Source organism: Acinonyx jubatus, chromosome E3 (assembly GCF_027475565.1).
Source record: "Acinonyx jubatus isolate Ajub_Pintada_27869175 chromosome E3, VMU_Ajub_asm_v1.0, whole genome shotgun sequence".
NCBI lineage: Eukaryota > Metazoa > Chordata > Mammalia > Carnivora > Felidae > Acinonyx > Acinonyx jubatus.
The window spans coordinates 26,342,356-26,370,000 of record NC_069398.1 but is presented as its reverse complement, the minus strand read 5'-3'; the positions used below and the strand labels follow the sequence as shown (position 1 = coordinate 26,370,000).

At 52.7% G+C, this 27,645-nt stretch overlaps 2 protein-coding genes across 4 annotated transcripts in view; one reads left to right on the top strand and one right to left on the bottom strand.

Annotated features, from left to right (window-relative positions):
• The window catches only part of MLXIPL (MLX interacting protein like), a 32,667-nt gene extending 21,018 nt beyond the window's left edge, over positions 1-11,649 (bottom strand). Inside the window, exons 1-3 of one of the 2 annotated variants that reach the window (XM_053213219.1) lie at positions 10,947-11,649; positions 10,600-10,694; positions 10,381-10,451 (exon numbers count right to left, since the gene is read on the bottom strand). In XM_053213219.1, the coding sequence (XP_053069194.1) occupies positions 10,381-10,406 (26 nt within the window). In that variant the 5' untranslated portion in view covers positions 10,407-10,451; positions 10,600-10,694; positions 10,947-11,649. Of the gene's footprint in view, positions 1-10,380; positions 10,536-10,599; positions 10,695-10,946 lie in introns of both variants that reach the window. The other variant, XM_027041951.2, reaches the window with a different exon arrangement.
• A 10,964-nt stretch (positions 11,650-22,613) lies between these two features.
• Positions 22,614-26,596, top strand: VPS37D (VPS37D subunit of ESCRT-I). 2 transcript variants are annotated; one of them, XM_027041945.2, is made up of 4 exons: positions 22,619-22,856; positions 24,197-24,368; positions 24,839-24,921; positions 25,514-26,596. In XM_027041945.2, exons 1-4 carry the CDS (start codon positions 22,719-22,721, stop codon positions 25,874-25,876), a joined length of 756 nt encoding a protein of 251 aa, XP_026897746.1. In that variant the 5' UTR covers positions 22,619-22,718; the 3' UTR covers positions 25,877-26,596. The 2 variants fall into 2 exon arrangements, with proteins under 2 accessions (XP_053069200.1, XP_026897746.1); XM_053213225.1 differs by lacking the exon at positions 24,839-24,921 and having other exon boundaries at positions 22,614-22,856.
• Positions 26,597-27,645: the final 1,049 nt, after the last annotated feature.

Sequence of the window (27,645 nt, the reverse complement as noted above, 5' to 3'; positions counted from 1 at the left end):
TTCAAAAAAAAAAAAAAAAAAAAAAAAAGGAAAGAAAAAGAAAAAAGAAAACGTTTCAATGCTCCAAGCTTGCTGAGGCCTGGAATGCATGCTTCATCTGCCTTGTCCAGCCTCCCCCAATCATCATTCCTAACCATACTGAAGTAGGTAATATTACCTCCATTTTACAGTTGAAGAAACAGGTCAGGGAGTGAGGCACTTGCTCAAGGTCCTGCCGTGAGGAAGGGCAGAGCCAGGTCTGACTCTGAAGTCCAGCCTCCTTCACTTATGAGGCTGCCACTTGTCTCCTCTTAAATATGATTCTAGCCACGGTCAACTGGAGAAGTCAAACCAGCTGGTGGCATGGGGGCCCTGGCATGCCTGGGCTTCGGCACAGCTGGTTCAGGGTGCCCTTGCCCGGATGACAGTGCAGGCTTGTGGGAGCTGGCCTGGGCTCACCCTTCTCCTCCCTTTCCCATCTGGCCCCCGTTACCCACGGCCCCGGGCTTACAGCCTCTGTCTACAGCCAAGTCTCTTTCACAGGCCACGGAGGTGCAGGACCGGGTGTGAAACCCTGGCTGTCCCTGCCGTCGTGCTTGACATCACACCCGCCCTGTGTCCCAGCCTTCGCTCTCAGGATCCCCTCCTTTCCCTCCTCATCTGGAAAGCTCACCCAAACTAGAAGTGCCGCCTCCACCTCCAACATCTTCCCGGAGTTCCTACAACCCTTGTTCCAATACAACTTTTAACTGCGTTCTGCTCTGCGTTCCCAGTGAGGGGTGCACATCCCTCCGTATCCCACTAGATGGCGAACTGCCTGAAAGCGAGAATCCCATCCTCTCCATAGACCATTTTTCTCGAAGTGCGAACGGGGCAGATGGGTTTTTGTTGAATGAATTGAGTTTATACTGTATCTGTCTACTACGTGTGTTCTATCTGTCCATCCATCTACACACACACGCACAGACACACACAGATGACACTCACTAAGTGTGTATTATGTGCCTATCCTAGTGCTAGTATTTCACTTTTGCGAAAGTTAAAAAATACAGAGGGGCACTTGGGTGGCTCCGTCAGCTGAGCATCTGATTCTCGGTTTCCGCTCAGGTCACGATCTCACGGTTTCGAGCCCCGTGTCTGGCTCTGCACTGGCAGTGTGGAGCCTGCTTGGGATTCTCTCTCCCTCTCTCTCTGCCCCTCCCCTGCTGGTGCTGTCTCGATCTCTCTCAAAATAAGTAAGCTTAAAAAATACAGAAATGCAAAGATTTGGCTCTTGTAATATCCATAGTGATGGAAAGTAGATTAGCAGCTGCTAGGGGTTGGGAATAGTTGGGTGTGGGGAATTAGAATAACTGCTAATTGGTATTGGGTTTCACCTTGGGATGGTGAAAATGTTCTAGAATGAGATAGTTGGGGATAGTTGTGCAGCTTTGTGAATACGCTGAATGACACTGAAAAAGGGTGAATTTTATAGTAAGTGTATTATATCTCAGTAAAATCAGGCACTTTTATATATCGTTCCGTTTCCTGGTAGTCCTCTCCACTGTGCACGTGTGTGGATGTGTTACATTTTACCGAGGGGAAACTGAGGCTCTGGGAGGTGATTCAGAGTACTGTTGTGAGAGTGAACCATAAATGGCTAATGTTGGTGGCGCCTAACCTAACCCATCTGTAGAATGTTCATGACAGCTCCGTGATTTTCAACTCGTCTTGTAGACAAAGGAACAGGCTTTGCCGAAGGTCAAAAGGTACAAGGAGAGCTGAGATTCACACGCAGGCAATCTGATGCCAGCCTGCCCCCAAGAACCTACATTCTCAAATTAGAAGGACGAGCGATCGCTCGGGAGGACGTGGTACCAGCAGAATTTCATCCATGCCGCTGCCAGGGTAACTTGGCCCAATCACTTCAGAAAACTATTTGTCAGTACCTACTAGGGCTGAACATCCACCTCCCTTATAACCCAGCAATTCCACAGAAACGGGTGTGTATGTGCAACAAATACATACACACAACTATTCACTCAGCATTATTCCTATAATGCAGCCAGGCGCTGCCTCCTCACACTACAGAATATTAACACAGTAACGGGAATGAACACCGTATAACCAAATGCAACCATATGGGTACATCTCACCGACAATATGGTGAACAAAAGAAGCCTGACACAGGAGGGTATGTGCTGTAAGCCTTCATTTATATAAGGCTCCAAAACAAGCTAATCTGTGGTTTTGGAGTCAGGGTAGTGTTTAGCTTTGAGGTGAGAGAAGGGATCAAGAAGGGGCTTCCTGGAATGCTGCTAACATTTTGTCTCAGTATCTGGGTTCAGGTTACATGGGTGCATTTGCTGGAAATACTCATCAAGCTGGATACTTACGATGTGTGTACTCTAACATAGGTATGTTAGATTTAAAAGGGTTTTTTTTTAACGTTTATTTTGAGAGAGAAGTGGGGAAGGGGCAGAAAGAGAGAGAGGGAGACCAGAATCCGAAGCAGGCTCCAGGCTCTGAGCTGTCAACACAGAGCCCAATATGGGACTGGAACTCATGGACCACGAGGTCATGACCTGAGCCGAAGTCGGACACTTAACTGACTGAACCACCCAGGCACTCTGATTTAAAAGTTTTTGAAAAGAGAGCCACCTGAGCGGCTCAGTCAGTAGGGTGCCCAACTTCGGCTTAGGTCATGATCTCAAGGTTCATCAGTTCAAGCCCCACATTGGGCTTGCTGCTGTCAGAGCAGACCCTGCTTCAGATCTACTGTCTCCCTCTCTGTCTACCCCTCCCCCTCCCCTGCTTACGTTCTCTCTCTCTCTCAAAAATTGATATTAAAAAAAAAAAGCTTTTGAAAAGAGAAACAAAGTTTGCGCGTGCGCGCGCGCGCACACACACACACACACACACACACACACAAAATCAGCCACTCCACCCCAAGTCACCTTGGATGCTCTTACCTGAAGCCTCCCTCAGCTGGAGGTGAACTGGGCATTTAGGTGGGGGGAGGAGGGAGGTGGCACATCAGGCCAGAAGAGGATATGGGGGCATCATTGAGTGGGTTGAAGAAGCAGGGGATGCAGGGGTGGACAAGAATGAGAAAGAGGAGTCTTAGCTATGCCTCTAACTGGCAGCAAGATGGGAAGACAGTTTCCCCTGTTGGAGTCTCAGTTTCTGCATCTGTGAAATGGGGGACCAAATCATGAAGGAAAAGTCGATAAATGTGACTACATTAAAGTGAGCAAGTTGGACCAGATTCGTTTTCACATCAGAAGCACCCAAGTGTTCTACCAAAAAATATAGGTCTCAACCCAAAGGGAGTGAAAAAAGTCACTTCCCTTTGCAATAAGCACGTCTCACGTTTCTAGACTTTCTGCTTCTATATTTATATTTAGGAATACTATAAGTGTATTGTTTATACATTTTTAAATTATGAAAATACCAAATAAAAATACATTCTATGTCGACTGCCCCTGGTCCCACTGAGAAGTCCTGCTCTTTGTGCTCTGAGATTGTGAGAAGGGAGGAGGAAAGGCAGGGGAGGAAGAACAACAGAGTAGAGATGGAGTGAGCACCCAGCTACTTCCCCTCATCTATTCAACTGTATCTATCTGCACATCTAGTCATTTACCTATCCATCCATGCATCCATCCATCCGTGCATCCATCCATCCATCCCAATCTGCCCACTTATCTGTCCATTCATCACCTCTCAACCCATCCATTCATCTCTTCTTGCATCCATCTATTTATCCATTCATATCTTCCCAATCTGTCCATCTGTCCATTTTCCTTCCATTTATACATCTACCTAACCTTCCATCTCTTCATCCCTTTCTCCACCCAAATACCCCTTCAGCTGCCCATCCAGCACACGTATTAACTGCCTCCTTGTATCAGGCCCTTAGTTAAGCCCGGGGTAGTGGGGCGTGGGGAGGGTAGAGATTTGAACCCAAGGCTGATACCATGTCTGGCAGCTTGCAATGGGTTCCTGCCCCAGGCTGGGCTGTGCTGGGGTGTGGGGTGTGGAGAGCCCAGGAGAGGAAAACAAGCAACTGGAGAAAGACCAGCAGACACGGTGGGAGCTAGGATCCAGAGCCTGTCCCAGACTGAGGAAGGACAGGAAAAGGAGGAGAGTGGCTCGGAAGGTCAACCTGGGCTTCCCCAGATGGTCCTAGAAAAACCAGCCCAGGCCCCTGGGATCTGGGGGAACATGCAGTGAGGCTAGTTTCAGGCCCAGCCCACTTCAATACCTCTCCATCTTCTTCCCTCCTCTTCTTCTGTGCCCCCTTTCTTCCCATCATCCAACTTCCCAAGGCCAGGGCCTTGGTCCATCCATCTGTAATTCCAAAGCCTGCCCAAAGTTTAGCCAACAAAACCACCAGTCTCTGCCTGGCCATTGGCAGGAACCACAGAACTTTTAGAATCTTCTCTTGTCCCCTTGAGGAACCTAGATGAACAGGCTTGTCATGTTTGATTACTTGTCATCTATGAGTGAACAGGCTCAGAGAAGTTAACTTACTTGCTTGAGGTCACAGAGCAAGTAATTTAAGGCTCTAATTCCTCACCCTGTACTTTTTTACTAGCATGGTTAAAATAGTAGTGAGGAGAAGGGAGCCGTTTCCATAGGGCCCTGGGGTGCAGCCCATGGTGGGGCTGGGGGTGTGGGTAGGTGGTGGGCAGGGATAGCTGGGAAGGCGGAAAACAGTGGCATCACCAGTGGGGTTATCTATCTGGAAACTTCCCCTTCTCCAACACTTTGGCTGCTTCGTGGGCAGTCTTAAAACCCCATCCCAGGCCAGGAAGAGGCAGAAATGATGTGGGTGGGGCAAAACATCTTTTCTCTACTCTGCTGTAAACAGGTAACATGGGATTATATTTTTGGATGACCATTTGGCAAAATCTGTTACACCAAAAGCATTTATACTCTTTGGCTCATCAAGTTCAACTACAGAAATCTATCCTATAAAAATGTTTCCCTGGGGCACCTGGCTGGCTCAGTCGGTGGAGCATGTGACTCTTGATCTTGAGGTTGTGAATTCAGGCCCCACGTTACTTAAAATAAAGATTACTTAAAAATAAAACCTTTAAAAAAATAAAAATAAAACTTTAAAACTCAAAGTAAAAATTGGGGCTCCTGGGTGGCTCAGTCAGTTAAGCGTCCAGCTTTGGCTCAGGTCATGTCTCATGGTTTGTGAGTTCGAGCCCCACATCAGGCTGTCTGCTGTCAGCACAGAGCCCTCTTTGGATCCTCTGACCCCCTCTCTCTGCCCCTCCCCGTCTGGTGCTCTCTCTCTCTGCCTCTCAAAAATAAACATTTGAAAAAATAAAAATAAAAATGTGTCCCTAATGTACAAAGATGTATAAGGATGTTCCTCACAGCACTGTTTATAATTCTGACAAACAGGAGAATGGTTGAATAACTTTTGACAGATCTCTACAGTGGAAAACCATATAGCTGTTAACAACTTTGTCTATAAAATGGGGATAAACAGAGTACCCACCTCTCACAGTTTTTATGAGGATTAAGTGAATCAATACCTTCAAAGTGCTCAGGTGGTAAAGACATGCTATCATTATCATAAGTGTAGAAATAGTAAAAGGTAGCTAAGGTGCAATGCTGATGTTAGAAGAAAGTTGCAAAAACAATGTGTGAAGTGTGATCTCACTCAAGTAGAAATAAATAATGGTGAACATTCATATATGGAAAGAGGAGAAAAGTCTGGACACACAGCCAACAAACTATGGCATTATGATGGTCTTTATGGGATATGGGAAACAGACATTCATTCACTTGTAAATTTCCATAAATGCTAAAATTGTATAAGGCCTGTATATTACTTTTGAAACCAGAAAAAAAATCCTTCAGTAAAGTAAAGAAAATAAGAGGAGATAGGGCAGTAGATGATGGCTGCTTTCTTCTTGAGGACACCAAAGTCCACAGATCAAAGATGTCCAAACAAAGGAAAGGGTCCCTGATTGGCTGACCGGACCCTGGGGAAGGGAAAGGTTCAGCCTTCTGCCCCATCTTGTCTGAACGCTCCTTCTCAATCCACAGAGCCCAAGGGCGCCATGGGGGACATTTTCTCTTTAGGGCACAGAGCCCAGTAGGTTGGCTCATCAGGTACCTGTGAGTCATCTCAGGCAAACCATTCACCCTCTCTGGGATTCAACTGCCCTCCCTGTAGCACGGGAAGCAGTGTAGCCTGTAGGTAGGTTGTGACCAGCCAGGGTGGAGAATGTGCTATACGGTAGTGCAGTGTCACAGCAGTGGAGGGATGGGGAGTCAGCCAGGAGATGAGGTTTTGCCAAGAAGAGCCATCCTACCAAGAGTCTGTCAGGTTGCAAAAATGTCACTGGTCACCATTTACCAGTAGACAATTTTTACTCGTGACACCTCTGACACCAAATGCATGATGTCTTTTCCAACACCATTTCTCCAATTCCCTGACACTGGCTGAGTCCTACAATTCAGTTCCCTTCTGACACTATCTCCCGGGAGTTAGCATCCAACCCCACAAGTTAAGGGGTCAGTCCCCTTAAGACTGTCTCCATTTCAGATACCAACCACAAGTCGGGGTTAACACTTGTACTTCTGACCGACCAGCTATAAATCAGGGGAATCTCAGCACGCCTTGTTCAGGTTTTTCCAGTTTGCTAGAAAGGCTCACAGAACTCAGGAAAGCACTTTGCTTACATTTTACCATTTTATCATAAAGGATACAACCCAGGAAAGCCAAATGTGGAAGACAGGCACGGGGCAAGGTATGGAGGGCGGGGGCACATGGGGTTTCCATGCCCTCTCCAGGTGCACCACCCTCCCAGCACCTCGATGTGTTCACCAACCCCTTCATTGAGGAATTTTTAATGGAAATTCATTAGACAGGCATGATTTTGGTTATTGGGGAGTGAACTCAGTCTCCAGCCCCATTCCCCTCCTGAGAGATGGGGGGGGCTGAAAGTTCCAACTCTCTAATCCCACCTTGATCTCCCTGGTGACCAACTTCCATCCTGAAACTATTAGGGGCCACCAGGCACCAGGCATCTCATTAGCATACAAAAGACACTCATAGCTCTGGAGATTCCAAGGGTTTTAGGAGCTGTGTGCCAGAAACACAGGAGAAGGACTAAACATACACTGCTCAGGACTCACATCTGCTACTTGGAAGTTTGGCACATCCGAATTGGAATAAGATGTAGAAATCAGCAAGGGCAACGGGCTCATGTGACTTGGAGGGGCTCCTGTGACTTGGAGGGGCTCCTTTGGAGCAGCGGCTTGCGTCAGGCTATCCGGTGCATGTCACATTAGTGACCGAGCCAGGTCTCCTGCCTCCCAGCTCCGACCCCTCCACACTGAACTTCTGGAGTTCCAGAAGAAGTAGAACAGGTAACACTGTGTTAGTCTACCCATTCTACAGATGAGAAAACAGAGGGCTGGAGAGCAGGTGCACCTTGCAGTACAGTCTCCTTCTTTGTACCTGTGGCATTTCTGGCCACCCCAGTGTGCCAGGGTGGGTCTGTGCCTCGTTGTTCAGAGTCAGCTCCAAGAGAGTAGAATGGGGAGTGCCTTGGAGGGGAGGGGATTATCATCAAGGCTAGAGCCCCCCTGGTCCCACAGACCCCTCAGCATCCAGGTCAGATGATGCCCCTGCCATCCAGGGCTCCCTGGCACAGAGGCATGGGGGCAGGGTGTGGACTGTGGTGCTCAAATTTGCCCCTGTGTGTGACCCTGGGCTCCTCTCTGAGTGTGCTCCATACAAGGAAAGAGTGGTATCATGGGCTTTGAGCACTGGTTTCTCACTTTAAAATGGGTGTGAAGGGGGTGCCTGGGTAGCTCAGTTGGTTAAGTGTCTGACTCTTGATCTTGGCTTAGGTAAAGATCTTACAGGTTCATGAGTTTGAGCCCTACATAGGACTCTGCCCTGATAGCACAGAGCTTGCTTGGGATTCTCTCTTCCTTTCTCTCTGCCCCTCCTCCACTCACGCTCTCTGTCTCTCGATCTCAAAAACAAGTAAATAAACATTTAAAATGGGTGTGGGAAATTGATGTTAAATTCATCTTACGGGGTTGTTGGCAGAATCAAATGAAATATGTAAGAGCCAGTGGTAGGCACACGAGTGTGAATTTCCTTTCTCCTTCCCTCTTTTCCTCTCCCACCCCTGTCCTTCCTTTTTTCTTTCCTTCCTAACCAATACCTCTGAGTACGGTGTTAGAGAAAGAACCAGATGCTATGGGACAGGCCATGGGGGGACAGCCTCCACCAGGGGACTTGAGGATGGAAAATGGCTTCTCAAACCAGCCATGGGAAGGGACAGTCAGGGTCTGCCCTGCCCAGAATCCCCAGGCCTCCCACTGCTAAGGAGCTCAGGGAGTCACATGGGCCCCATGAGGGCGTCGGGTCCCTGGACTGACACAGAAAGGGGTCCTAGGGAGGCATACCTCTCATCCAGAGTCACGTGGCTGATGGGGCTGTGTGGGACAAGAGCTGACGTGACTCCCAGAGCTACCCAGCACTAGGGAGACCTGGGGATTCTGGGCAGGATGGGGCAGACTGTCACAGGCCGGCTTACATGCCAGCCAGCCTGCCCCCACATCTTGGAGCCAGCTGGAGGGATGCGTCACCTATTTATCAGTGCCAGACCCTGCCCTGGGAATGTTTGGTTTCCTCCTGCCCTGTTGGGGACCCCCTACACAAGATCAGCTTAGCCCACCTCTAAGAGAAAAGGCAAATGTGAGCTGCCTTGCTCCTGAAGCTCAAGGGCAGGAAAGTCCAGCGGGGAGGTGGGGAGCGGGGTGCAGACCATGTGGACACCCACGAGCATCCACGAGTACACCCCCTGATGTGTGCTGCTCCCCGGATGCAACACACATGCTTGCCCACAGCTGCTCTCGACGGTGTCAGCATCAGTGTCAACGGAGTCACAGGGTGAGGCCCAGAAGGTGACAGGGGACGAGGCAGAGGTAACAGTGGGAGCAGAAATCAGGGCTTTGGAATCAGGGTGGCTTGTTTTGAAGCCCAGCCCCGTCATTTCCAGGCTGTGTGACCTTAAGCCGGTGCTTTGACTTCTCTGTTTCCTCATCTATAAAGTGGGCACGATATCCTTTCCCTCTCAGGTTATCAGGAAGAAGGAAACAGTGACAGAAAATCCCTGCACGGTGCCTGGCACGTAGTAGGTGTCCAGCAAATTTCAGTCCCTCCTTCCCCCTTCCGAGCGACCCTGGGCCTGAGGGAGCCCCCCTTTCCTTCCTCCCCTGCCTCACATCTGAGCCCAAACCCCTTTGTCAGCCCTGAACAGGGAGTGAGAATTGTGCTGATGAAGGCCTCTCTCAGCCCAGTCTCCACCTGCCTTTGCCCCTCACAGAGCCAGCAGCAGAGTCAAGGGCAGCCTCAGAGGGAGGCTCCAGGTACGGCTTCTGCCCAAAGGGAAGAAGTGGGCTCTGGGGCAGGTGTAGTCCACAGGAGCCTCAAGAGCACAGCCCCTCTCCCTCCATCCCTCCCTGCAGTTCCTCAAAGCCCATTGCGCCCTCTACCTCAGTTTACAAACATCACCTCCACCAGTGCTACTCACACATAGGCCGGCCGATTTCATTGACGACATTCCAAGAACCCAGGTGCGTCCCTGGCCCTGGCCCCCTCACCTGGGCCCAGGTTGAGTCCTGATCCCACCCTGAGCCCTGAGCACGATTCCAAACTGAGCCCTGGCCTGGGGTAGATCGTGTCCTTCCTGGGTGCAACCAGAAGGATGGCCCTCTCAAGAGAGGGAGGATCCTGGTTGTCACAGCACAGGGCTCCTCAGTGGGAATCTTCCCTCTCCTCCAGGAGCTAGCCCTGCCCTGGGGCTAAGGAGCTGAGCCTCCCTGCCCATGTTCCCAGGCCTGAGATCCCCAGGCCCCAGTTGTCCTCCCCCTGGATCTGCCGGTCTGGGCAGGAGATGGGCAGGCCACATGCAGAGAACAGAAGGAAACTCACCTGGACAAGATGGAGGCCTGGGCCAGGTCCCTGGCCCCACCCAACACCTGATCCAGCTGACCCTGGGACATCATCCTCCTTGCGAAGGACCACAAGGACCTTGCTTGGAGTGGGCCTCCCTGTCCTCCAAAGCATCCTGGTGTCCCATTTAATCCTGTCCCTATCTCCCCTCCAGCATCCCAGGAACAAGCCTCCCCATGTCACAGAGGGAGAGCCAGGCCCAGAGAAAGGAAGTAATGGACCCAACGTCACACAGCCAGACACAGACAAGAACTCAAAGCTCCTAAACCCAACCCAGGCCTGACCCTGGCTTCTTTGCCCACCAGGGTGACCTCAGGAGACACGGAGGTGGGGGTAGGGTGGCTGGGAGGCCGAAGGGAGCCCTGGCCTTCCTGGGCCAGACCAGAAGGAGTGCCCTTTGCCATGTCCCTAGCCCCTGCCTGTTGGCTAGAAGTCTGGTGGCCATGAATCCACGTGGCTTCCCTGCCCCACGGGAACATATGGCTTCTCCCTGCCCAGCCAGGGGGAGCTCTGAGTCCTTGCTGCTGTGATCCTAGGGCCCACCTGGAACCGGCTTCTCTCCTGGCACCCACACCTGTCTTGGGCAGAGGGTGTAACAGAGAAGGCCCTCCCTCCTGCCTCCCCGGCCCCACAGCCACCTCTATGGAGAGTCCCCAGAGCACCGTTCAATCCTTCCCCAGCTGGTGGGAGCCCAGGAGGCGGTGGGAACCCGTGTGCACTTCACCCTCTGCTCCTGGAAGAACAGGCAGGATGAATGCTCAGATTCTTGATCCTAAGCCCTCTCTGGGGTCTGAGCTTGCCTCCTTCTCCTGGCAGCTGAGCCAGGGCAAGTACACAAGGGTATTGACCCCACCAGCCCAGCAGAGCTGAACCGGTGGCCCGCCCCCATTGAACAGGTGCGGGGACTGAGGTCCAGCCTAGGGGAGGATCTGACCCCCCTTGGGCTATGCACCTGCACCCACCGGATCACCTCCACACCCCTCACCTGGATTCCGAGGGATCTGCGGGTAGGGTGGGCCACGCCCGCAGGGTCTCCTCCTCCGGCGGCGTCTGGGGAGCGGGAGCCTTAGGGGCGCACGCAGGATGCTCCTGGGCCGCCGCCGACAGCAGCCGCCGCGTCTTCTCTGCACCGGCGGCAGAGGGCTCTGTGCGCTACGCCCTGGGCCCGGCTTTTAGCAGCGGGTGTGGACGCGGGCACTGCTCGGCCCCCGCCCGTTCGGGGTGTCCTTTGCCCCTTGTTCCGGTGCCTCCTTCTCTCCTTAGCACGTGGGTGGCAGCCGCTCACCCGTCTGGCGGCCTGTGGCACAGCCATGGGGCCTGGGCCACGGGCCCAGGCGCCTGCCAATCCCCGTCTGGGACCTACTCGTGCCCGCTCACCTTTAACCCCTCTCTCCCAGAGGGCTTGGTGCCAGGCTCCCAAACCGCTGGCTGGGTTTGAGAAGGAGGAGCCACAGGTATGGGACCATGGCCCAGGTGGACAGAGGCAGAGCCTGGGACGCTGCAGTCACCTCCCTGAGCCCCAGCCCCTCTGGGAACCTCATCCTGGCTCCTGAATGCCCTGTCTCTGTTGAGCTCCCATCTGGCTCACTGAACCCCCTTCATTCCCGCTCCTGGTTCTACCAGCCTTATCCTGAGTCCACTGGGCTTCTAAGCCCACTCACCCACTTCCTCACCTGGACCTCACCGAGCCCCCCCCACCCCTTCCCTGGGCTCTCTTCTCCTCCCTGAGCAGCCCGCCCCCTACTCTTTCTCTCTCTCTCTCTCTCTCTCTCTCTCTCTCACACACACACACACACACACACACACACACCCCTCCACCCTCACGGAGCCCTTGGCCCTTCCAGAATGCCTATCCCCTCCTGACCTCTCTCTCCTCCCTGTGCCTGTTTTCTCCTGTGTAAGATAGGAAGCAGGGCAAGGGGATGGCGATGGTCTTGGGCCTTCACATCAGAGAAAGGTAGAAGAAAGAAGTTCCTTGAAGGAATCCAATCCTGGAAGGCTTCCTGAAGGAGGAAGATGTTCATGGTTACTTTGAAGCTAAGAAAGAAAGGAGATGATTTCGACAGTTTCTGTTGAGGGGCTACTCTCCTTTAATGGAAGCTGGGGAGGCATGGGCGGGGGGGGGCCTCCTTATTTAAGAACGTCTCCTGAAGATCAACAGAAAGTATCTCCCTCTTCATATGAAAATTCTCTAGAACGAGGGCAGGGTTTCATTTCAACTCAACAAATCATTACCATTTCTGGCTAATGTTTGCCCAGCATTGACTACTTACCAGGGTCCCGCCTACACCTCTTAAGCCCTTTATGTGGGTTAACTCATAGAATCCCTTCAATGGCCAGAAGGGGTGGGTGTCTTCTCCCGGTTTTACAGATGAGGGAACAGAGGTGCAGGGAGGTTCAGATCGGTGGTAGGTGGCAGAACTGGAGTCTGAGCCCAGGTGCCCCGACTCTGCACCTGCTGTGTAATAAATAGATCCTTTGCTGGAAAGAGGACATAAATGTTGTTCCTGCTCTCAGGGGACCCCTAAGGCTAACAGGTGGGGAATAGATGGGTCTTTAATAACAGGTCAAGTTGGCATGAGGAAGGAATGCTGGGAAGGAAAGGCTGATTCCACCTTTGGAGGAGGGGGTGTGTTCTAGGTCAAGAAGGACGGGTCAGTTCTTCTACAGCTTTAGGAGAAGGCGTGTGGTGGGGGGGGGGGGGGAAGGCATCCACGGTGGAGGGACACCTTGTCCAAAAGCAGGAGAGATGTGGAAATGCAGCATAAGGTTGGGGAATTGTCAGGCATCTGGCTCGACTGGAAAAGGGTCTCTGGGTCGAGTACGAGATTGGGGAAAAGAAGGAGGGAGAGAATCATGGAGGAACACAGATGTCACACAAAGAAATGAAGACCAGCTGAGAGAGAGTAGGGAGCCATGGAAGGATGGTGAGCAAAGGCAGAAGGTGGGGGGGCTTTACTGGGGCTGCAGCTAGAAGGAAGCACTGGGAGGGGGAGGAGACTGGAGGCTTCGTGGGGGTGGGTGCCTTAGCCCAGGGGTGGCAGCCCTGCCTGAGCTGGGCCCGAACATGTGACCCGCCAGGGGAGGTGGATGGCGGACTCACCAGACTGAAGGGACAGGTTGTCACCGTGATTTCTGCGTGTGCTTCTCCAGAGGGCTTGGGCTCTCCTTCAACTCTGGAACCAGCCCCCGAGCAGGACCTGAAACAAAAGAGCATGTTTGTAAGTGTCGTCAGAATTGCACCAAGAAGATCTGGGAACAGCTGGAAGATTTCCTGGTTTGAGCCTCGCTGGCCGGCAGGATGCCGACCCCCTAAACCAAATAAGGGGGTGCAGTGGAGACTGACCGGGCAGAATGGGAAGATACTGCTTTGAAAGGTCGCCAGGGGGTGACGTCCACTAGGCTGTTGTCTTCAGGATGGCAGGTCATGTCTGCGCCTCCCACGAGGCAGATGGGGATCTCTGAGGACACTGCCTGTTTCTTCAGCCTGTATTGCTGCCTCCTGTGGGCCTTATCCTGAGCCGGGGGGAGCATCATCAAAATGCAGGAGGGCGTCCTGTGCAGCCCTAAGAAGAGATGGCTGAAGTCAGAGCCTTCACTTTCTTTCTTTTCTTTCTTTTAATGCTCATCTATTTATTTAAAAAAATTTTAATGTTTAACTTTTGAGAGAGAGGGGGAGACAGAGCGTGAGCAGGGGAGGGGCAGAGAGAGAGGGAGACACAGAATCCAAAGCAGGCTCCAGGCTCTGAGCTGTCAGCACAGAGCCTGACACGGGGCTCCAGCTCACAGACCGCAAGATCATGACCTGAGCCGAAGTTGGACACTCAGCCAACCGAGCCACCCAGGCGCCCCAGAGCCTTCATGTTCAAAACACCTACAAATAGTATATTGTCTAGATGCACGTGTGTATACAGAAAGTATTTTTTAGCAGAGCGAAGGGACTACCGCTTGTTAGAATGGGTAAAGTGGAAAAGGCTGAGCTTATAAAGCGTTGGTAAGGATGTGGATCAAGTAAGCCTCACACACTGCTGGTGGGGATGATGAAACAGTTTGGAAGACTGGGGTTTTCTTAAAATGTTAAATGGGTGCCACCTATCTGACCCGGCCACATCACTCCTAGGTATTTAGGTAAGAGAAATAAAGGAATAGGTCCATACACAGACTTGTACACAAATGTTCATAGCAGCTTTGCTTGTAAAAGTCTCACACTGGAAACAGCCCACATGTCCATCAACAGATGGATAAACAAATTGTGATATATCCACATGGTGAAATACCATCCTGCAATAAGAAGGAACAAACTGCAACAGATAAATGCAACAGAGTGGATGAATATCAAAACAGCTATTATGAGTGAAAGAAGCCACACACCAAAAAAAAAAAAAAAAATAGCATACACCGTACGATGCCATTTATATAAAATTCTGGAAGATGGGGACTAATCAGTAGTGTCAGGGATCTGGTCAGTAACCAGATCAGGGGTTATCTGGCTGAGGGGTAGGGGAGAGGCTGGAGGGAGAAATCACAGAAGAGCATAAATGATCTTTTAGGGGGGTTGGATGTGTTCATTGCCGTGATTTTTTTTTAAGTTTATTTTTGAGAGAGAGAGACCACAAACGGAGGAGAGGGGTAGAGAGAAAGAGAAAGAGAATCTCAAGCAGGGTCCATGTTCAGCGCAGAGCCTGACTCAAGGCTCAATCCCACGGCCATGGGATCATGACCTGAGCTGAAATCAAGAGTTGGACGCTCAATCGACCGAGCCACCCAGGCGCCCCCATTGCTTTGATTTTGAGGGTAGTTTCACAAGCCAAAACTCATCAAATTGTACACTTTAAAATACGTGCAGCTTGGGGTGCCTGGGTGGCTGGGTTGGTTAAGCGTCCAACTTTGGCTCAGGTCATGATCTTGCATTTCTGGAGTTCAAGCCCTGCATTGGGCTCCTCTCTGACAGTGTGGAGCCTGCTTGGGCTTCTCTCTCTCCCTCTCTCTGCTCTTCCCTCGCTTGCACACTCTCTCTCTCTCTCTCTCTCTCTCTCTGATAAATAAACTTTAAAAAAATATATGCAGCTTATTTTGCAGAAGTTACACCTCAGTAAAGTTATTTTTTTTTCATGTTTATTTATTTTTGAGAGAGAGACAGAATGTGAGCAGGGGAGGGGCAGAGAGAGAGGCAGACAGAGAATCTGAAACAGGCTCCAGGCTCTGAGCTATCAGCCCAGAGCCTGACGCGGGGCTCGAACTCACGGACCGCGAGATCGTGACCTGAGCCGAAGTCGGACGCCCAACCGACTGAGCCACCCAGGCGCCCCATATATGAAGAACTCTTACAACTGCAAAATAAAAAGGCAAATACCCAAGTAAAAAATTAGCGAAGGATCTGAAGAGACATTTCTCTAATGAAGACATAAAAGTGACCAATAGTGGGGCACCTGGCTGGTTTAGTCAGAAGAGCACAATGACCCTTGAACTCAGGGTTGTGAGTTTAAATCCCATGTTGGGGGTAGAAATTTCTTAAATAAAGAAATAAGCTTTTTTATTTTATTTTGTTAACATTTTTTTAATGTTCATTTTTGAGAGAGAGCGAGAGGAGGAGGGGCAGAGAGAGAGAGGGAGATACAAATCCAAAGCAGGCTCTAGGCTCTGAGTTGTCAGCACAGAGCTGGACACGGGGGTCGAACCCACGAACATGAGATCACCATTTGAGCCGAAGTCAGACGCTTCACCGACTGAGCCACCCAGGCGCCCCAAGAAATAAACTTTTTAAAAAAATGACCAACAGTACATGAAAAGATGCTCAACATTATTAGCCATCAGAGAAATGCAAATCAAAATCGTGAGATTCCACTTTACATCCACTAGGATATTTATTTATGTATGTATGTATGTATGTATGTATGTATGTATGTATTTATTTATTTATTTATAAGTAGGCTTCATGCCCAGCGCGGAGCCCCACACGGGGCCTGAACTCAGGACTCTGAGATCAAGACCTGAGTTGAGACCAAGAGTTGGAGGCTGAACCCACTGAGCCACCCAGACGCCCCAGAAGAGTTGTGACAAGAAAGATGGATAATAACAGTATCGGTGAAGACATCAGACCCTGCCTACATGGCTAGTGCAAGTGTAGGGAGGTGCAGCTGCTTTGGGAAATGGTCTGGCCTTCCCTCAGAAAGGTTAGACATGAAGTTATCATGTACCCACTCATTGGTACATAACCCAGAGGAAAAAAAAACCCAGGTCACAAAAACACTTGTGCGAATGTTCGTAGCAGCATTGTTCATAAGAGCCCAAAAGTGAAAACGACCCCAATGTTCATCGACTGATGAATGGAGAAACAAGTTGACACCACATGTACAGTGGAATATTATTCAGCCTTAAAAAGGATGAAAATCCTGTCACGTGCTACAACATGGATGCATCTTGGAGAGATTCCGCTCGGTGACATCAACTAGTCACGAAAGGACAAATACTGTCTGATTCCACTTGTACGAGGTTCCGAGAGTAGTCAGATTCATGGAGACAGAAAGTAGAACAGTAGGGTAGGTATCAGGATCCGACCTAAGGGGGAAATAGTATTCAATGGATATACAGTTTCAATTTGGGAAGATCAACACGTTCTGGAGATGGATGGTTGTGATGGTCCCTGAGCAGTGTGAATGTGTTTAGTGTCACAAAGTGTGTACCTAAAAATGATTAAGATGGGGGGTGCCCTGGATGGCTCATTCGGTTGAGCGTAGGACTTCAGCTCAGCTCATGACCTCATAATCTCATGGTTCATGGGTTCGAGCCCCGCATCGGGCTCACTGTTGTCAGCACAGAGCCCGCTTAGGATCCTCTGTCCTTCTCTCCGTCTCTGCCCTTCCCCCGCTTGTGCTCTCTGTCTCAAAAATAAAAAAAGAAAACATTAAAAAGAAAAAAAGAAAACATTATGTGAAATGAAAGAAGTCAGACACAGAACACCACATCTTATAGGATTCCATTAGTATGAAATGTCCGGAATTGGCAAATCTATAGAATAAGTAGACTAGTGATTGCCTCATGCTGGGGCTGGTGGTGAGGCCAGGATTGGGGCAGGAATGGGGAGTGACTGCTAATGGGTACAAAGTTTCTTTTTGCCGTGTTGGAAATGTTCTAAAATTGTACCGAAGGTTGTACAACCCTGAATGTACCCCAAAGCACTGAATTGTAGAATTTAAATTGTTGAATTATACTGCATATGAATTATATCTCAATAGAGCTGTTTTTTTTAAGGGGTAACGATTGGATTTTTGGAGAATAATGAATTTATTTTTTTTAATGTTTACTTATCCTTAAGAGAAAGAGAGAGCTTTCTTTACTACTTTTCTACTTTAAGAGAAAGTAGAGAGAGCGGGGGACAGAGGATCTAAAGCAGGCTCTGTCCTGACAGCAGAGAGCCTGATACGGGGCTTGAACTCATGAACCATGAGACTGTGACCTGAGCCGAAGTTGGACGCTTAACCAACAGAGCCCCCCAGGCGCGCCTGGAGAATAATGAATTTAAAAATTGAACCAGGGAGAAGATGAAGGGTCCCCTTTGTAGGGTCAGCCCCTGGACGTCCCAGGCAGATAGTAGGTGCTCCATAAATTAAAACCAAGGGAGCATTTCCAGAAAGAGAAACACATCGCGGCTGCTGTTTTTGGAGCACTGACCGGATGTCAGGCTTCATGCGAGACACTTACATCAAGTCACACCCTTCAACTACCCATTTTACAGATACTATAACTGAGGCTCAAGGAATTAAGGAATTTACTCTTGGTCACACAGGAAGTAGCAGAACTCAGAAAGGGATCCAGGTCAGTCTGACTCCAAAGGTAAAGTCTAAAAATAGACCTTAAAAATTATTAATTTTATATCAAAGTTTTCAGACTTACTAAAAACATAAAGAATAATACTGTGCATACCTGTGTACCACGACCAGCTTAAGAAATCAAACGATCAGGGTGCCTGGGTGGCTCAGTCGGTTAAGCGTCCAACTTCTGCTCAGGTCATGATCTCACCGTTTGTGGGTTCGAGCCCCGCATCAGGCTCTCTGCTGTCAGCACAGAGCCCACTTCAGGTCCTCTGCTCCACTCTCTCTGCCCCTCCCCTCCTTGTTCTCTCTCTCACTTTCAATTAAAAAAGAAAGAAAGAAAAAGAAAGAAAGAAAGAAAGAAAGAAAGAAAGAAAGAAAGAAAGAAAGAAAAGAAAGAAAGAAAGAAAGAAAAAGAAATCGAACTATCTATCAATGCCATTGAACTTCCCTTGGTCCCTCCCTGACTGCAACCTTTTTCTGCCAGACAGCCATGCTCCAGAATTTGGTATTTATTGTTCCCATGCTTTTCCTTTGTACATATCTCCAAGCATTATGAAGTTTAATTCTGTTTCTTTTCTTTAAATTTTTTAAAATGTTTGTTCATTGTTGAGAGACAGAGAGTGAGTGGGGGAGGGGCAGACACACACACACACACACACACACACACACACACACACACACAGAATCCAAAGCAGGCTCCAGGCTCCGAGCTGTCGGCACAGAGCCCGACACGGGGCTCGAGCCCACGAACGGTGAGATCATGATGTGAGCCGAAGTCGGACGCTTGACCGACTGAGCCACCCAGGCGCCCCATACTTTTGCCTGTTTCTAAACTTTGTGTAAACAGCATTACACTTGATGAACTCTTCCCAGGTTGCCTTTTCTCAATTAGTGCTGTTTGTGGGATTCACCCAAAGGGTCGTGGGCACTACGAGTTGCTCCTGTATTTGGTGTCTAGGGCAAAGGGGTGCCTGTACAAAGGCTCACCAGTTCCTTTGCCGTTCTTCTGGGGTTCGACATCTGGGTTGTTTCCAGTTTTCCGTTCTTACAAGTTAGGGCCACTGTGAACATTCCCGTTCCCCAAATTCTTAGGAGTTTGCTTTAGTTTCCTTTCACAGCTACAACAAATTACCTAATTAATGCCTCGAAACAACACGATATTATCTTACGGTTCTGGACTCACGAGTCCAAAATGGGTTTCACTGGGCTGAAGTCAAGGTGTCAGCTGGGTCATGCTCCCTCCAGAGTCTGGAGAAGAAGATGCGTTTCCTTTCCTTTTCCAGCTTCTAGAGGCTTCCATTCTGTATCTCATGGCTTCTTCCTTCGTCTTCAAAACCAGTGATGCAGTGTCTTCAGATTCCTCTCTGACTCTGGCCCTCTGTTTCCGTTACCAGCTCCTCTAATTCTCACCCCCCACCCCCGCCTCCCCTCTATAAAGGACCTTTGTGATTACATTGGCCCACCCCCCGTCTCAAGATCCTTAATTTAATCACACCTGCAAAGTCCCTTTTGCCTTGTGAGGTAACATATTCAGTTTCTAGGGTTTAGGCTGTGGACATCTTTGGGGGGCACTACGCTGTCCAACATGGCAGGGACGTGATACGGGGATCTTTGAATGACGAGCTTGCCAGAATGCTCTTGGAACCAATAATTCTCTCTCCTGCTGGCAGGACACGAGCATTCCTGTTGCTTCCCATCCTCACCAACGCTTGACGTTATCTGACGTTTCAATTTTTGTCGCCCAATGGCTATGGAATGTCTGGGGTCTGACTGCAATGTGGTCAAGAAAGAGATCGTGGTCAATGGTGGTGAATGTGAAAAAGAACAGCCCTGGCTCAGACCAGTGACTTCCAAGTGGTGAGAAGGGGGTGAGGTCAGACTGAGTCGAGGAATTAGGAGGGTGAGGAAATGGACGCAGGGAGTGAAGTGTGGAGGGGACGTCTTAGTCTGCTTGGGGTGCCAAAAAAGGTGTCACAGACCAAGTGGCTTCAACAATAGACTTTTATTTCTCGTAATTCTGGAGTCTGGGAAGTCCAAGATCAAAGTAAGTACCACAGATCGGGCTTCTGGGGAGAGCCCTCTTCCTGGCTTGCTGAAGGCCACCTTCCTGCTGGGTCCTCACATGGTGGACAGAGAAAGAACTCTAGTCTCTCCTCCCCTTCTTGTAAGGACACTAATTCCATCATGGGGACCCCAATCTCATGTCCTAGTCTAAACCTAATCATCCCCAGAGGCCCCCCCTCCAAATACCATCACACTGGGGGTTAGGGCTTTGACATATGAATTTTAGGGCGGGGCGGGGGGACACAAGTATTCAGTCTATCATAAGTTACTTCAAAATATTGGGGGCGATGGGGCGCCTGGGTGGCAGGGTCGGTTGAGCGTCTGACTTCGGCTCGGGTCACCATCCATGAGTTCGAGCCCTGCATCGGGCTTTGTACTGACAGCTCAGAGCCTGGAGCCTGCTTTGGATTTTGTGTCTCCCTCTCTCTCTGTCTTTCCTCCGCTTGCACTCTGTCTCTATCTCTCTCTCTCTTAAATAAATAAATAAATAAATAAATGTTTAAAAAAAGAGAGAGAGAGAGAGAACAAAATATTGGGGGTGCTAGTGAAAGTAAGGTGCCAGTCTAAAGACAGAGATTAAAGATGTAGGAGACAGAGACAGAAAGAGAGACATAACTACTCGATTGGATCAGGGCATCTGAGAGGAGGCAGGTGAAGGTGAGACCCATAGCAAAGGTACCTGGGTTGGCTTTAGAACCAGAGGGACTGCTCTTCCCGGAGGCAGGAGAGAAAACCCAAAGAGGCGAGGCAGAAAGTGGCGGAAGCTTCTCCAGGTGACAGGCAGCAGAGTGACCTCCCCTCTCCCCCCTCCCCTGCCGAGAGAGGGAGGAGTAGGTATGAGGGTCCGAGGAGTGTGGGGAGGGTTTACGGGAGGCAGGAGGCGCTGCTGTGGGGCATTCAACAGAGGGACTGGTGAACAAAGGGGGGTGGGCAAGAAAGGGTGGGGAATGGAGCGGGGTAGGTGTCTCCCATCAGCTCTTACCAGCGCCTCCCAGAGTGCAGAGGTCCTGCAGCCCGGCGTAGGAGGGCCCAAAGGAGGGCCAGCTAGGGGGGTATCTAGGAGAACCACGGAAGCTTAATGGAAATGGTGGGTCCTGAGGAGGCAGGCCAGAACCAGGGAGATCATAGCCAGGAAACTGGCAGGTGTAGAGGTGCTCCTGATCATGGCCAGGACCAGGATGGAGGGACAGCAGGGATGGGACAGGGGGAGCGCAGAAGAGAGGGGCACGCGTCCCAGGCTGGGGAGGTAGAGAGGGCTTCCTGGAGGTGGTGATGTTCCAGCTGAGTCTTGAAGGGGAAAACCAAATTCAGTTATCATTAAAATGTGGAAGAAATATTGTCGTCGTGGTCTGTCAATAAGCCTGTCCTGCCCAGCTCCATCAGTTTTCTCTCTGCTTCTCAGATATCTCTACCATGTAGGGATATGTGCTCTGGCTGGATTGGGAGAGTCCTTGGCTTATGGGCTTCCCTTTGGTTTCATTATTTTCCCTATGAAAATAGGGAGCTTCAGAACTCCTATTCATCCCTCAAAAACCCTGCTCAAACATCACCTCTTCTGGTGTCCTCTCCTTCCTCCCCGCCCCCCGCCACTGTGAGGTTTTCTGATTGTCCTGGTCCCACCTCTGTGCTTTCTTAGTGTGATGAGGTGGAATAAGCTTGCTCATTGCTGTTTTATTTTTTTTAATGTTCATTTACTTATTTAGAGAGAGGGAGGGAGAGAGAGAGAGAGAGAGAGAGAGAGAGGAAGAGAGGAAGAATCCCAAGCAGGCTCCGTGCCATCAGCACAGAGCTCTAAGCGGGGCTCAAACCCATGAACCGTGAGATCATGACCTGAGTCAAAATCAGGAGGACGCTTAACCAACTGAGCCGCCCAGCCGCCCCTGCGGTTTGGTTTTAGACAAGTGACTTACTCTCTGTTTTCTGACAATGGCACTGGGCAAAACCTATTCCTGAAGATAAGGTCCATGACATCCTCTGGCATCACATGGGAATCACAAAGGAAGACATCATGTGGTTGATACCTGCCATTAAAGGAAGCTGAGAATGTGACTCTGCCTTAATCCGTGAGCTCTCTGAGGGCAGAGACCAGGCCCTCACAGAGCTTAGCCCAGTGCCCAGCACGGAGAGGCACCATGTGCTCTGTGCATACTATACTGCACAGACAGGAAGAAAGGAGAATGTCTGTCATTTACCTGTAATGTGACTTTGGGGAGATTACATCATCTGTGTGCATCTGTTTCCTCATCTCTAATATAACCATCACTCACATTAGGTATTCACTTCCTACAGATAAGACACTCAGCATTCACTAGCTCTAATCTTCACGTGGTGTATCGTCACCCCATTTTACAGAAGAGAAAACTAAGTCTTGGGGAGGTAAAGGACTTGCCCAAGTTAGCAACAGGGCAGAAGCTCCTGGCGCCCAGCCAAACTCAGCAAATTGTGAGGATCCAAGGGAGAAATGTGAAATAGCCCTGCAAACTGTAAACGTCTGGGGTGGGAGAGTCCGCGCCAGGGGGAGGGGGGGATTGGGGGAGCGTGGTGAATGCCGGCCGGAGCAGGGGTGCGGGGAGAGAAGCCTCGGGTACCCGCCTGGCGGCAGGAGGATGGGTTTGCCGGGAGATCGCGGGTGCGGGAGGCGAGGCTCTGCCCCGGCAGCCAGGGGTGCGGCCCGCCCCCTCCCGCCCCCTCCCGCCCCACCCCCAGCCCCAGCGCCGCGGCCCCTTTAAGAGCGGGCGGGGCGCCCTCTGGCGGCTGAGCGGCGCGCCCGGCCGGAGCCAGAGCCGGATCCCGGAGCCGGAGCGGAGCGGAGCGGAGCCGGGGAGGAGCGGGCCGAGCGGGCCGAGCCAGCAGCCGAGCTGGGGGCGCGGGCGGGCGGCATGTACCGGGCCCGGGCGGCGCGGGCGGGGCCGGAGCCCGGCAGCCCGGGGCGCTTTGGGATCCTCAGCACCGGGCAGCTCCGGGACCTGCTTCAGGATGAGCCCAAGCTGGACCGGATCGTGCGGCTCAGCAGGAAGGTAGCGCGGGGGGCGCGGGCGGGGGGCGCGGGGGACGGGCCGCGGCCTGCCGGACCTACCGACCGACCAAAGGGCCGCGCGGGCCGGGCCGCGGGGCCGCGGGAACCTGGCACGTCCGAGTGGGCCCCGCGGAGTCGCCCCCGGGGGAGGGGGCGCCCGGAGCCGGCCTGGGGCGGGTGGGGCGCCGGAGACCCAGGGAGGCGCCCGTGCACCCCCGGGATGGCCGCGAGGCGTGTCCTCCAGCGGATGCTCCGGGGAGGTGTGTTCCGGGGCCAGGAGGCGGCTGTGTTGTGGGGGGCCCTGTCTCGCACACCCACGTTCAGTAGGGCCAAAAAGGGGAGGCGCCTTCTAGAGGGAGAACTAGGGGCCTGTTGGACACCTGGGGGGACCCCTGGGAGGGCGTCCGCATTCTAGGGGTGCAAGAGGGGGCTTTGTGCCTTCCGCTGGGGAGGGGTACTGGAAGCTGAGGCGTGTGTTCCATAGGCCACCATAAGAGAAAGTTGTATATTTCACAGGCGATAGGCCCGGGCTGCTTGTCTGTGGGGGGCAGAAAGGGAAAGTGTATGTTGGAGGGAGGCAGACAGGAGGGGCATGTGCATCCTATAGGGGACAGATGGAGGGTAGTGCGTTCTCCAGGGGCAGGGAGGGGGGCTTGGCCCTCCGAGAAACAGAAGGAAAAAGCATCCTCCAGAGCCAGGAGAGAAAGGGGGTCTGCTTTCCTCAAGAGAAGGAAAGCTGGGAGCAGGTGCTGGGGATCAGGGAGGAAAAGGGGGTGTGTATTCCTTGGGGTGTGGGGATTCCACTGGAGGGCAGAAGGAGGGGTGCGAAGGAAAGAGAGGGTGGCTTGAGCGGGGTATCATGCAGGGACAGGGCCAAGACATCCCTCTGGAGAGTAAGAGCAGGGGGGAGTGTTTTCGGCACAAACACCTGAGGAGGAAGCAGACAAAGGCCTGGAATAAGAGGAAAGCTGCCCATGCATGGAAAATGGGACAGAGGAGGGCGGGGGACTCCTTAGGGACCTGAGCAGACATATTAATTGAAAAATTAAAAATTAACTAACATTTGTGGAGGCGGTCATCGTTTTCCTCACTTGGTCTCACAACAACCCCACAAGGTAGATGTTTTTAGCTTACTTTGTGTGAGAGGAAACTGAGGCCCAGAGAGGGACCTCAAGGCAAAGCTCCGTCCAGGCCTCTCCCAGTCCCTCCACCTGTTAGTCCGCCATCCTGAAGGCTGGGGCGCCTTCGGCTTGGCCCTTGGGCCCTGTTACCCCCGGGGTGGCAGGAGGTGGACGTGGGCAGATTCCCTGAGCGGGCCTCTTGGTTCTTCTGTGCCGGCAGTTCCAGGGCCTGCAGCTGGAGCGCGAGGCATGCCTGGCCTCCAACCACGCGCTAGCCAAGGAGAACCTGGCATTGCGGCCCCGCCTGGAGATGGGCCGGGCTGCCCTCGCCATCAAGTACCAGGAGCTTCGAGAGGTGGCCGAGAGCTGTGCGGACAAGCTGCAGCGACTGGGTGAGGGACATCTGGGAGAACTGGCTGTGGCGGGGGGCAGCTGGCCATCCGGCTGGTTGGCCTTGGGGAGGTGCTAGGCTCTGAAGGGCAGGACGTGGGCAGACCTCTTCCCTGGGCGAGGCTTAGGGGTCCTCCTCCTGGAAGACTGAGTTGGGGAAGTGAGCAGTAAATGAGTAGAACTGGGGGCCCTGAGTAGGGGAAGGAAAGTGGCCTGGGGTGCTTCAGGGGACACAGCCCCTGCTTCCTCTTTTGCACTAGGACGGGGACAGAACCCTGGGAGGGGGGGAGGTTCACAAACTGATCCCATGGGCAGTGCACAGATAAGGACACTGAGGCTCCAGCGAGAGGCATAGAGTCACACACAGGGTCAGTGAGTGTCAGGATCGGGCCCTGGGGCTCTGGCCTGTCTGTCCTAGGCCACGGGTCCCGAAGGCAGGAGCTATTTACTGTGGTCCCTCTGTGGCCTTCAGAGGAGAGCATGCATCGCTGGAGCCCCCACTGCGCACTGGGCTGGCTGCAGGCAGAGCTGGAAGAAGCTGAGCAGGAAGCTGAGGTGAGGGGAGGGGCCGCTGCGCCTGGGGACAGGGTGGGAGACCCAAACTATCATCACCCCCCCCCCCTTCATTCTTACATGGTAGGGCTGAGAGCCCCTCCTCCAGGAAGCCCACCTGGAGTGCCTGGCCCTGAGGAGAGCCCCGCTACGCTGCTGTCCGCATTGGACGGCAAGGCTCATTCTCACCACCTGTGACTGTTTCAGTGTAGGACAGTGTAGACTGGGTCCCCCGAGGAGCTGGGACAGACTTCTCCAAGCTTGCCGGGTTGGGAGCGCAGTGCTGAGTTGAAGGAGGTAGGGGAGGAGGGGCCTTGGCCCTGGACTTGAGAGACACCTAAGTTTAAGTGTGTCCCCATCTCTTGATTCTGCCTCGTCTTCCGCCCAGTAGGTCTGGTGACAGTGAGGAAACCAAGGCTTGAGAGTAGAGGACATGTGTCCGCTGTCCCTCAGCTAGCCCCAGGCAGGCCCAGGCCACACCTCGGGCGCCTCATCTCCCAGCTGCGGGGTGGTGGCCCCTGGGAGAGATTGGGGGGGGGAGGGAGGGCGGTCTCCGGGGTGCGCTTCTCACACGGGCTCGGCCCTCCCACCCCAGGAGCAGATGGAGCAGCTGCTGCTGGGGGAGCAGAGCCTGGAGGCCTTCCTGCCCGCCTTCCAGCGCGGCCGCGCCCTGGCCCACCTGCGGCGGACCCAGGCGGAGAAGCTGCAGGAGCTGCTGCGGCGCCGGGAGCGGTCTGCCCAGCCAGCCCCCACCGCTGCCGCGGACCCCCCCAGACCCTTCCCCGCCGCGGCCGTCCCGCCCACCGGGGCCGCCCGGGGGCCGCCGGCAGTGCCCCGGAGCCTGCCCCCCTTGGACTCCCGCCCCGTGCCCCTCCTGAAGGGCTCCCCCGGGTGCCCCCTGGGCCCGGCCCCTCTGCTGAGCCCTCGGCCCTCGCAGCCGGAGCCCCCCCACCGGTAGGATCCGGCGTACGGCCCCCCGGTGGGGGGCCCAGAGAAACTTGATCTGTGGCTCCTCCTCCTCCCCCACTGCCTGGGTGGGGGGAGGGGCAGGCCCCTCCCCCTGGCCTCAGGCAGTCCCCGGCCCTGGAGGCTGAGCTGGGGAGGAGGGTCACCTGGAAGTTGCCCAGAGAGCGGGCCGGAGGTGGGGTGGGCAGGGTGTCTCTGGCGCTGAGGAAACTCTGCCTTTTTTTCTTCCCCGGCTGGGGCCTCCCGGGTAATGGGCCAGCCCCAGTAAAAGGACTTTCTGCCTGGGCGCCTGGAAAGGTGCCTGCTTCCCCCCCGGGGACCCTGCCCAGGGGGCCGAAGCACCCTACCACTCCACTGGGCTGGCACAGCGGGCGCGGGAGCGCCTTCCATCGCGTCCTGCTCCTACCTTTCCCCAGTTCTGGGGCCCACAGCCTAGGAGCCAGGTGGTCGGACCCCAGCTGCGGGGCCGGGGACACCATGGCCCTGGGGCTATTCTGTGCCCCACTCATGCTCCGGTCGCTGGGGCAAGGTAGGCCAGGGGCTCCTGACCTGCACAGATGAGAGTGGGCCATCCCCAGGAAAGACCATTCTGTATTTTTCTGTCCCCGTCTCCTTAGAATGGAACCTTTTTGAGGGCAGGTCCTTGTCTTTGTATGTTCTGTCCCCAGCCCCACCTCCCAGGGGCCGTCAATAAATGTGATGATGAGGATGACGATGCTGCCCGACTCCTCTCTGCTCCCTCAACCAGCCACTCTGCCTCTGCCGTTGCAGCCTCCACACCGGAGTTCCTGTGCTTCCTCCTCTTGAGATGCCCTCCTTTCCTTTCTGCCTGTCCAAAGCCTAGCTCCTTCAGGTCCAGCACTGCTGCTGCCTCTTCCGTGAAGCCTTCTCTGATTACTGACTGGGAGTCTTTCCTAACTCTTAACTTCCCAGCACTTCTGGCCAGAAGCACACTCTGTTCCACCTCTGTTCTCCCAACCGCCTCACCTGTATGCACCTTCTCCTGGGCTGCCTGTAAGCCCAGTCAGGTGCCTGCTCCTGCTCTGGCCTGCCAGATGACCACCTCCGCTGAGGAATGGAGGGCTTCTATAAGGCTGAAGGTATTGGTCTTCAGCCAGGATGAATACTAGGTGACCAGCTTGGCTGATGAGTGTGGGACAAGAAGTTAGGAGAGCAGAAACAGGCTGTGGATCAGCTTAGGTCAAGTCTAATGAGATGAAGTTTGGCAGGGAGGCATGGAAGGTCCTGCAAACAAGAGGGGGCAGAGGGCTGTAGAAGCGAGTGTGATCTTGGTCCATGTTAATAGGGATAGAACCGTCTAGAAAGAGTAAAGTATTGGGTTGGCTCTGCTTTTCACCGAAGTTTTACACTGTAAGAGGGACCGACCCACCAAACTACCGCCTTTGGTCTCCTCAGAATGTCCCTAGTGTGTATGATGAGAAAGAGGATTGGGACTAAATCCCATGATGAGTAGTTGAGGCATCTGGCTACAAGTGAGACAGTTAGCCTCTGAATCTCCAAGGGCTAGAGATGTAGAGCTGGAGGTCAGAGTCAAGACCAATGGTGGAAACCACAGGAAGAATGAGGACCAACCACAAAGATGTGTGAGCAGTACCCCAGTGACTGCTTGATGGGAGTTTTAGAGATGTAAGCAATGGCTGGAGGGACTGGCTCATTTGAGCCTTCCAGAGCCCTTCAAGTGCAGGCAGGCAGAGGTATCCCTGCCAGGGGCCCAGCCAAAGCACACACAGATAGTGCCCA